Source organism: Phalaenopsis equestris, unplaced genomic scaffold (assembly GCF_001263595.1).
Source record: "Phalaenopsis equestris unplaced genomic scaffold, ASM126359v1 Scaffold000840, whole genome shotgun sequence".
In the NCBI taxonomy this organism is placed as follows: domain Eukaryota; kingdom Viridiplantae; phylum Streptophyta; class Magnoliopsida; order Asparagales; family Orchidaceae; genus Phalaenopsis; species Phalaenopsis equestris.
The window spans coordinates 2775885-2787236 of NW_018165280.1; the positions used below are offsets into that span (position 1 = coordinate 2775885).

The window sequence follows — 11352 nt, forward strand, 5'->3', positions numbered from 1 at the left end:
ACGACGGAGGTCGGCGGTGTTCGACGACGATCGACAGTGATGTTGAACTATAGTTTCTCCTCAATGTCTCAGGTTCTCTCCCCATACTTTAGCCCCCCTCATGAGAGGGATGAGACTCTATTTATAATGTCATATGTGCAATTAATGCAGTAATATGAATCATTTTGATCAGACGATCCGAAGAGCTTCTCTTGACATATGACGTTTAGTGGACATTTAAGTGTCATATTGTTGTCAAAATTGAGTGATCTTAGACTCGTTGGATTCTTCTTGTCTCAATTCGAGTATAAACTTATCATATTCGACAACTCTTTGATCTTTCAAATGTGTCCGGAAATCATTTATTCGTGGTTCAATGACTTGATCTGGGTTTGATTTGACACAGATTGAGTTAGTTTTCATATCATTAGGTTTGTCTCATCAAGCCAGTCAGTTTGACTATAAGTTTGTTGAAATCAGAACTCTGGATGTATTTTTATGAAGATTGAATTGTTTCGCGTTTAAAATATCGTATCGAGATTCGTGTGATACCTCGAAATTCGTGTCAGATGATGAAAATTTATTGGTTGTCAATCAAGTATATTTCTAAAAATAAATAAATTTAATTTTCTTAATCAAAACATTAAAATCCATGTTTTTAAATTATGGAATTTTGATTATATTTCTTCTTATTAAATACTTTATAATTAATCATCTAATGCAATTAATTTTATAATTATAGGTAAATTGGAAGTGGCATTAGAAATTTAGTGATTGGGGGTACATTAGTCACACCATAAAATATATCACCACGTGAGGATACCTTGGCGTTCACGCATCTGACCTCCCCGCAGAAAAATAGCCAAGGAACGCCTTTGTATATGAAATAACTTGAAGCCGTTCCTTCAGCCACTTGATCAGGATCCAACGATCCAAATTTATTTGATAAACTAGCCTTTCGACTTGTGATGTGGCTTGGGCTAGACTGGCTCAACCGAGCTCAATGAGCTAACAAGTCAGTTCTGATTGGACTAGTGAGCTCGTGAGCTTTAAAAAATAATTTAAAAATTTTTTAAAATATTTTAAAATTCATGATTTATTTAAAACTATTAAAAAATATCTTAAAAGCTATTTTATATTTTATGTTAAATGATTTCTCATTAATTATCACATAAATATTTATTATATTTATCATTTAATTATTCTGTTTATACATACAAACAAGTATTAGTGCTCCAGCTCGAACTCTTAAAATTAAGCTCGAGAAGCTCGAGCTCGAGCTAGAGCTCAAACTCAATTAATTAATCATTCTAAAGCTCAAGTTAAGGGTGACTCGAGCTCGATTCGGGTCATTTGCACTCCTAACCTGGCCAACTATTTTTTAATAATATATTTTTTTCTTAATTTAGATTGATATGGATGAGCCAATACTTCGTTAAAGCCCTCCAACAAAAATCCTCTTGATGAGCCACATATCACCTTGGATTAAAAAGTTCAAAAATCAAATAAAAAATTACATACACTTGAGTTCATAATCAAATGAATTTTTTTGGGATAAATATTAAGTGACAAAAAATTATATGATATTTGTATAAGAGTCTGTTTGGGGCGGTAGTGCGGTGGCGGTGCGACATCGCACTACAATTTTTTTTTGTTCTGGTACAATGTATTTTGACTGTTTTTTTCAAAAAATTAGAGCTAAATGTGTTTCCCACCACTCCTGGATATGTGCGGTGACAACTTTCTAGCTGATGTTAGACTTAAAAAAAAATGTAATTCTTTCCGCAATTTTTTTAGCGTCAGATTATTATTCAACAACTGCACAATTATTTTTTAATAAGTTTCAGCTGCCCCAACCAAACCCCAAATAAGACTAAATAATACACTTAAATTATGATCAAGTGGCTCTGGGACACACTTTAAAAAATTAAAGGACCTTCAAATCTCACAAGTTTATAGTCAAATTCAACGTCTTGATGACATGAATCTATTGAGCCCAATGTTACATAATTTTTACATCATTGCAACGTTTACAAGTTTGAGTTATAAAAATAGTTTTTTTTTTTTTTTTTTTTGCACATCATATTATGCTTGAGGAAAGAAAGCTTGTTGTTGTGTGCCTGTAATAACATTAAAAATTCAAATGAATTTCTTTCATGATTTCTTTAATCTTATTTACTAAAAGGCAAATGATTTATAGATTGCTCTTATAAATAATGGCCCAAGTTTTATCCGAAAGTCAATCTCAATCTCTTTATTTAGATAAAATTATTTTCTATTAAATGCTCTCTTGAATAATGAAAATAAAACATTGAGATTAGTGTCCATCATTTGGCTTTTAAAGAAGCTCTATTTATGTAAAATATTTATAATTTTGTTTGTATATTAGCGTTGAATTTGAGATAATTCGTGAATCACATTCAAAGAATTGAGCGTAGATGTGAAGAGTTAAACGATCATTAATCAATAATATCCTCTCTCAATTAATGTTTATGGAAAAAAAATAGGATTGTATGGGGTGAGACCGCCAAAAAAAATATTTTATATTAACTTGAGATATATTTCTAAAATTTAATGAGCAGTGAACTAGAAATTTCTAATGTATTTATAAAAAACTTCCCCTACATTCACATAAAGTTTGGAAGATGATAGATTTTTTTTATAATTTTTTATTTATAATAAATATATGATGAAAACCTAACATGATTGAAAAATATTATGGCTGTCCAACCAAAATTAGCTTATAAAATGTTCATTTAACATAAGATTATATTTCAACATAACTAAAAGAAAATATGAGAATTTAAGGCTATTATGAAGTCAGTTTGAAGCTTTTTTAATCTTAGAACTCCTTAGAGCTATTTTTTATAAAAAAATATCAATATAAATCTCAAGAAAATTTAATGAACTATAAGTCAAATGTATAATTATTAACAACCCATCAGAAGGAGTAAGAATCACATCGACACAAAATTAACTAGCTACAAGTCACGCTCCGCTATAAATTAGAAAGTGACAAGACCCTCATGAGATGAAAAATTATAGAGAGTATCTGAAAATAGAAAGACATCCAAGGGACTCTAAAAGATTCTATCATATTTCAGAAAATGCTAGAAGAGAAAGCTCCAAGGAAAATTCAAGAGCAACCTAGAAAGTTCAAAGCACTCTAAAGAATCAGAGAATAGAGAAAGAAACACTTCATGTTTGAATACTTGAAAGCTTTGATTGAGTGCTTAGATGATTACAAATGAGGGGGGAGATTCCTACTTATAGTTCCCTCCAAACCTAATGAAACATTCTAGAATATATTAGATTTTTTTTAAGTTCTAGAGAGTTGTACACTTCTTTCTTATATACATATATAATCTTAGAACTTTCTCGATTACTCTTTGAGTTTTTTTTTTATTTATTCTTCCCTTCTAGCATTCTTCGAAATATGGTGGAATCTTCTAGTCTCTTAGACATCTTTCTATTTTCTGTCATCCTTTAGAATTTTCTTTCCTATGAGGGTCTTATTAATTTCTAGAATATAACCGAAAAATCATAAATTCCTAAATATTTGAAAAATATTATATCGGGTCATAAGGTGCTGACCCGACCCGGGCTGACCGATAGCATAAATGCCTAAATCCCATCCGGCCATCCCAACCGCCGGTAAACCTCGCTCCGTTTCAATTGGCTCCGGTGTCGTCGAAGATGTTCTTCGTTCGCTGCCCCTACTGTCCCGGAACCCAAGGCCGCTGCGCCACCACCTCCTCCGGCCGCCACGTGACGGAGTGCTCCGCCTGCGGCCGCGTCATCGAAGAACGGCACACTCAAACACATCATCTCTTTCATTTACAAGCCCACGAATCTCCACTTCTTCTCGTCACTCCCGACCTCGCCTCCTTCTCCCCGTCCTGCTCCAACGATGAGGACCCCTTCCACCCCACCGGCTTCATCACCGCTTTCTCCACTTGGTCTCTTGAGCACTCACCCCTCTTTGCGCGCTCTGCTTACTCTTTTGATGGTCACCTTGCTGAGCTTGAACGCGCCCTAGACTCATCGTCATCCGGTTCGGCCGTTGCGGATCCCGCCGGGCCGATGGTGTCCGTGGATCATCTTCGCGCTTATCTTCAGATCATCGATGTATCTTCTATACTCGGACTTGACCATGATGTTGTTGATCATGCGTTCCAGCTCTTCCGTGATTGCTGCTCCGCCACATGTCTCCGCAACCGCAGCATCGAGGCGCTTGCTACTGCTGCCCTGGTTCATGCTATTCGTGAGGCTCAGGAACCTAGAACGTTGCAGGTGTGTTCCATTATTCCATTTGATCATACTTTTGGATGGCTGTTGTCAATCATAGTTAAAACAATCGATGGTTTAATGAGGTAGTCAATGTTTTGATGAGTCAATATTTCTTTTTCTTAACTTTTGCTTCCTGGTCTCTAGGGTTATGATTGATGCCCTAAGTAAACTTTGTAGGGTTCTAGATGCTGGCGCTTTTGATTGATTTAACGTTTAAGTGAAGGTAGCGTGATATGATAGGCATGGGATGAATTATTTTAAATAAAGATAAATAATGTGAAAGCGTAGAAATTCACAAAAAAAAAAAATCGAACACAAAAGATTGACGTGGCGTTAAATCGATTTGCCTATATCCACGAGGAGTTAGATTTCACCGGCACCAGATAGGGAGAAAGAAAGACGACTTGTGGTTACAATCCAACACTTTCCAACACCATACATCTTTTAGTCTCTCATAAGCATTATGTTTCTTTTATAGAGAAGGACTAGGGCATATAAAAAAATAAATTAAAAAACAACTCAATTAAAATAAAAACTATTAAATACAACACTCCTTACCTCATCTCTTACTTCTAGATAAGTGAGAGATGACCAACTGAGCTCCAACTCCAATCAGCTGCACTAAGATGATTGCCCACGTACCCTCCTCTCGAAGGGATCAAGCCTCATGTAACTTTTCAAAATGTTCGACTGGACAATTAGTCATGAGCTCGGATGTTCATTAAATTCTTGCAGTAGGTGAACTTTTGAACTTATAATATCTTTGTGAGCATGTCTGTTGGATTATTCATCGTATCTATCTTCTTCAAAATAACCTTGTTTTCTTTAATCAGGTCCTGAACAAAGAGCTATCTTAAATTAACGTACTTGGTACGAGCATGATGAAATGGTTTTGTAGCAAAAAATATTGCATTTTGACTGTCACCAACAACATCAGAGACTTCTGATCAATCCTCAAGTCATCCAATGGGTCACGCATCTATATTGCTTCCTTCACCGCCTTTATGACTGTCATTTACCCAATCTCCGTAGTAGACAAAGTAACACAGACCGAAGAAATGACCTCCAATTGATTGAACCTCCCACAAATGTGAATAAATAAACCACCGTAGATTTTCGCTTATTCATATCACCTACATATTCTTAGTCAATGTAAACTACAGACAAATTTGAAATAGTTGACTGTCTCTAAACACCAAGCTAACGTCAACTGTATCCTTCAGATACCTGAGAATAATCTTCACAGTCTGCCAGCGACCTCTTCCTTGATTATGCATGAACCTGCTCACAACATCAACTGCTTGTGCAATGTTTGGTCTAGTGCAAAACATGACATACATCATACTGCCCACTGCACTAGCATAAAGAACCGATTGCATATATTTCTTCTCCTGATTAGCTTTAGAACACTTATTTGAACTTAACTGAAAGTGAGATGTAATGGGTAAACTCACTGCCTTGCTCGAGTCATCAACCCCAAATTTATTCAGCACCTTGGAACATTTGCTCATTGTGAAAATTAAATCTTTCAAGCTTAGTTTTCTCTGAAAATCTCCATGCCAAAAATTATGCGAGTTTAAACCAACTCATTAACTGATCAAATTTTTATATCAATGTCGTGGCGAATATTTTAACCCATACAAAGACTTGTCTAGTTTGCCAACAAAGTCTTTTGATGCTCCATATCTAGGCGGATGCAACATATAGATCTCATTTTGCAATTTTCCTTGTAGAAATGCAGTCTTCACTTTGAATTGTTCCAAGATCAGACCGTATTATGCTAAAGTGATAAGAGAATGCGGGTGGAGGGATGCTTGATCACTGGGAGAATATATTGTCATAATCAATTCATTCTCATTGCGCAAAGCCTTTTGTAACTAGTCTTGTCTGGAACTGAACATCAGCTTCGTGAGATCTTTTCTTTTTTGCATACTCGTTTGCACTTGATGGTTTTCCTTCTTGGAGGAGCTTCACCAACATTCAAGTACCATTCCTTCCAAGAAACTACATCTCTTCATCCATTGTCGCTCTCCAATGATCACAGTATGGACTCTTCATCCTTCTTTGTAATAACAATAAATTCTTGCCTCTATGGCTGAAAGCCCAAATACAATGTGATCCCTGAACCAAACTTGTTTTTAGACATTTTGGCACCTGGTCTTGCTCTTAGCAATAGATTAATGAGCAGAAATGTCATCCTTAACATTTTCCTCGACCTCCTCCTGAGCATTATCAACAAATATCTTTTGAGTTGCAGCTGAATCAGATATCTTAGTGAAAGTGAACGAGCTCTATGGAACAAATGGAGTTGCAACAAACTCCAAGTTTTGCTGCATATATAGATGGTCCGAGTAGAACTCTCCACCTGTTTTTAGTTTTGATTTTTCAACAAGCTTGCCTCGCCGATTGGAACATCCCTGCTAATGACAATCTTTCTTTCTGACGGATCATACAACTTGAAGCACTTGACTCTGTGTCTGAAACTAATGAAAATTGTCTTCTTTGCTGGTGGTTCCAGTTTATCATTCTGCACGTGGTAATGAGCTGGACATCCAAACACTCTCATGTGTTTTTAATCTCTAGCAGGATATCCTGACCACATTTCTTTAAGAGTTTTCTTTCAAATAACTGCAGAAGACAGACAGCTCGCCAAGTGACAGATGTATTCTGTGACCTCGACCCAATAGATTCTATTCAACCCAACATTTGGTAACATACACAGAACTTTCACCACTAAAGTCCGCTTCATCCTCTCCGTCACCCCGTTTTGTTGTGGTGTCTCTCAAACAGTGAAGTGATGCTCTATCCTAATTCTCTGATACATACATAACACAAATTTAGGTGAAATGTGCACCTAGACATCACACCTAAATTTCCTATTTACATACATAACACAAATTTCTTATGTATCTCACACCTAAATTTTCAACCCTAAATATGTAACACAAATTTCTTATGTATTTATATTTCTCACTTCTAAATTTTCATGTTTACGTAAATATCACAATTTTTTATACATTCACATATTCCACACCTAAATTTCATATTTACATATACCACAATTTTCTTATGCATTCACATTTCTCACACATAAATTTCATATTTACATACATATCACAATTTATTTATGCATTTACATATCTTGCTCCTTAATTTCATATTTACATAGCACACTATTTCTTATGTCTTCACCTATCTCACACCCAAAGTTCATATTTGCATAAATACTACAATTTTCTTATTCATTTACATCTCACACCAAAATTTTCATACATAGTACAAATTTCTTATGTATTTACATATCTCACACTTAAACTTAGGGAAAACTATGAAATTCATATGCATTGCATACCTAACAATGGAATAAGAAAAAAACTTGAGCAAAATTTACGTATTTTTGGATCTAACATCTATGAAAGGATAAAAAAGATGAAAACGTATGTTAAACCAAAGTTTGGAGGCGTAGAAGAAGATTTCTCACCTTAGATGAGTTGAAGCAATGAAATGGATCCGAAATCACCGGAGAAGCTTGGAGGCGACGATCGAAATCGAAGGAAGGAAATGAGCGCGAAGTGGAGCTGCGGTTTGCGGAGGGCTATTTTAAGGCATTGCCGTCGACCTTAGCTTTGGCCATGGCCGACGCTGATCCAAAGCTATAGCATCGGCGATGCGTTAACCACTCGACGCAACTTTTCTATGTTAATTTTTTGGAAGTGAAACTGTATGATGACGCTAACTGGTAGCTGATTCACAAATTTCCTGTAGTGACCGACAACAAATTCTTCATGATATTTAGAACATATTTAACATCAGTCAACTCACTCACAGTATCATCATGCATCCTAATAAATATACTCCGAACATCAATAGTGCGACAAGCTTGATCATTTTCCACAGTCACTGCACCGCTATCCAACTTCTTGTACGTACATAACCATCCTTGATGGGGACAAGTGTAATAGGTAACACCTGTATCTATAATCCAACACGAATTATTTGTAAACAAACTCTGAGAAAGTGCAGATAAAAATACACATGAATCTGCCTCTTCACATCCTTCCATAATGAAATTGGCTTTCTCCCCAGATGCAGTAAACACTTCTTTAGTTTTGAACAATCTTTCTTTCAATGACTATTCTCTAAACAGTTAGCGCACTGGTTTTTTTTGAGACTGCACCCACGAAACTTGCCCCGCTTTTGAGAATTGTTGCCTCTGCCACTTTTGTTGATGAATTATTCTTCGTTTTTTCAGATTTGCCATGTTGGAGTGTAAGTGACTCAGTTGACTCCATAATTGCAGGCTTCTTGTCCCTTTAATGAAACTCGTGATTCAACAATATCGTAATCACTTCACTATAATTTAAGAGCTTTCCATGAATGAGTGTCATAATAAAGTTTTCATACTCATCTGTGAGCGAATTCAACAGAAGAAACACATTGTTTTCATCTCCAACCTCATTCAAATTTAACAGATTTATCAACAGCTTAGTGAAATCATTGAAGTGCTTATCAATAATAATCCATTGTTTTATCTGAAATCTGTAGAGTTGATGCTTCATATGGAGTCGATTCTTCACTCTCTTTGTAAGATACTTATTCTCCAACATTCTTCATAATTTCCTTGCAGAAGTCTCTATCATCATTCATCAACCCATATTTGATTTCCCGGGTCAATCAATTTCAGATCAAGTTAGGGGCGAAACCAGCCACTTTTTTTAGAGGGGATAGAGTTATTACAAAAATTAATTAGTTGAATAAATAATACATACATGTCGGCGCTAAAAGGGGATAAAGTTGAAAGGTCAAAGTTGGGTGGTTGCCCGTAAGAAGCTGTCGGTCGCTGGGAGTGAAGTCTCGTCGCCCGCTTTGGAAGGACGTTTAATTTACATACATATATATAAGTTTAGAAAAATATGAAATCAAACTAACCTCATATTTTTCACAGTTTAAATGAAAGAACGCTCTATCTCAAATCTTGTATCTATCCCGAAGGATAAACACAAGACTCGAGGATGAGACTCGATCAAATAAACTAAGAAATATATGACATCCGTTTGGTCTGCGAAACCGTTTTATTTGCCGACAAGTTCCCCTATTTAATACAAAGAATTAAATAGGGTTTATTTTAGGCTGGGTTCAGAAAAGCTTCCTATAAGGACAAACCCCTATAGTTAATTACTTCTTAAATGACCAAAGTCATCTAAGAAAATTCTCGATAAAAATCAGGGAATACTATCTTCAAAAAAGTCAAAAGGATAGGACTTTTCAACGAAATCGGACAAAGAGGTGTGAAAGGAGAAAGTCTTGAATCTGAAACATTGTTGAGGAATCCAAATGAAGAGAAACTAGGGGAGGCCACAAATCCGGAGGTGAACTCTGGTGACTTCCCGGTCTATCATATGATTTGACTTCAGTTTCGAGAAGAAATTATTCAAGTGTTTCATCATGTTAATTTTATTTAATTAGGGCTTATATTTGCGTGACACGGTCACACAAGTCGCCTAGAAGATATGAGAGTTTACGTCGTATCAGACGACAACCTCGGAACCTAGAACGAGTTAGGGCTTAAATCGTACAGTAGAGCTATACAAATGCCTAAAGGAAAGGTGGGGGATTTATGTTGCGCTAGACAAACAAACTCGAAATCCTATGGATTGTTGTTTAATTCTTGGATTAATTCTTAGAAAAAGAATGGTTTAGCTGGGGAAGACATGTTCTGCTGTTGAAGATGGTCGTGCTGCCCACCGCGCTAGCTCCAAGCTCCCCGATGTGACAAATTTAAGTTTTCTAGGGTGTCCAGCCAGTTATGGTGTCAAATCAAACAGCCCTATGGTTATAGTCCTCTAAACATCCTATATAAAAAGTAAACATGTTTAAATCTATATAATATGATAATATGAAAGGTGCAATACATGACAAACAGTAGGATGCATGTAGAATAGTAACAGACAAAAACATGAATAATATAACATGCTCTACAGAAAGAACAGTAACAAGTAGAAACAAGAACAGTATAACATGCTGTACAGGAAGAACAGTAGCGAGTAGCAACAGGAAAATAAAACACTATAAAATGTAAAGCAAACCTGTATGCCAGTGAGATCCGCCGTTTCTTAAGTATAGCAAGCGTAAATGCATCTCAAAAGCCAAGTCTGGAAGAAACGTCGTCTGGGAAATCCGAGGAAGAGCATAAAACTCGAGAAAATCAACGAGAAGAGTCTCAAATAAAAGAAAATCCTCAAAAATCCTGGAGAAATCCCAAAAGAAAGGAAAAGTAACACGAGCGCCTTGTCCCAAAGCGTTGATAAAACAAAACAAAAAAAAAAGTCGGGTGAGGGGGACCGCAAGCACTCGTATGGGACTAGACCCAGCTATATATTTATTCTCGAGGGTTCACGAAGGCTACTTGGTCACCCGAAGGTATAAAGCCCTCTTACTCACCTATATGGTCAAATCTGTAGTGCCAAAAACCTGCATCTATCATATGTTCCAGTTACATCAATGGATTCAAGTGACTTATTGGTCAGGTAAAGAATTCTTTTAATATTGCATGTCGGCTTTTTTTAAATAAGATTTTAAAATTTATATTTAATATAATATATAATATAATTTTTTATGCTTGAAAATGGTATATATATATATATATATATATATATTAGAAATTTTTGTTGTCCATGAGTCGATTACACTATCGGGCATCTCGAGGGTTCACGAAGGCTACTTGGTCACCCGAAGGTATAAAACCAGCCACTCATCTAGAAGTGTGTCTTGAACCTCACTTAGAGGGTTATTTCCCAGCCTAAACAGGTACTCGTCTGGTGGACAACCAACTTTTAAAATATGTTTTATGTTTTTGACATACACATAAATTTTTAAACATGCAAAAAAAAGTTATCAATTTTTTGTTTCGTAGAAAAGTATATTTTTGTTTGAAAATGGTTTATCAAAACTTATCTTCTTTTCTCTCTTTTTTTTTTTTAGAAATTCTTTTGTTGTCCACGAGTCGATTACGCTGCCAGGCGTAGGACCGCCAACATCCTGCGGAGGGTCGAGCCCTCTCCCCCTATCCTCATGTTGGTGTAT

The 11352-nt window shown here is 35.9% G+C and overlaps 1 protein-coding gene across 1 annotated transcript in view; it reads left to right on the plus strand.

Moving 5' to 3' along the window:
• The first annotated feature begins 3584 nt into the window (after positions 1-3584).
• Positions 3585-11352, plus strand: part of LOC110031585 (plant-specific TFIIB-related protein 1) — a 31702-nt gene continuing 23934 nt past the window's right edge. Inside the window, exon 1 of the mRNA XM_020734838.1 lies at positions 3585-4272. Coding sequence (XP_020590497.1) covers positions 3676-4272 — 597 coding nt within the window. The 5' untranslated portion in view covers positions 3585-3675. The remainder of the gene's footprint in view (positions 4273-11352) is intronic.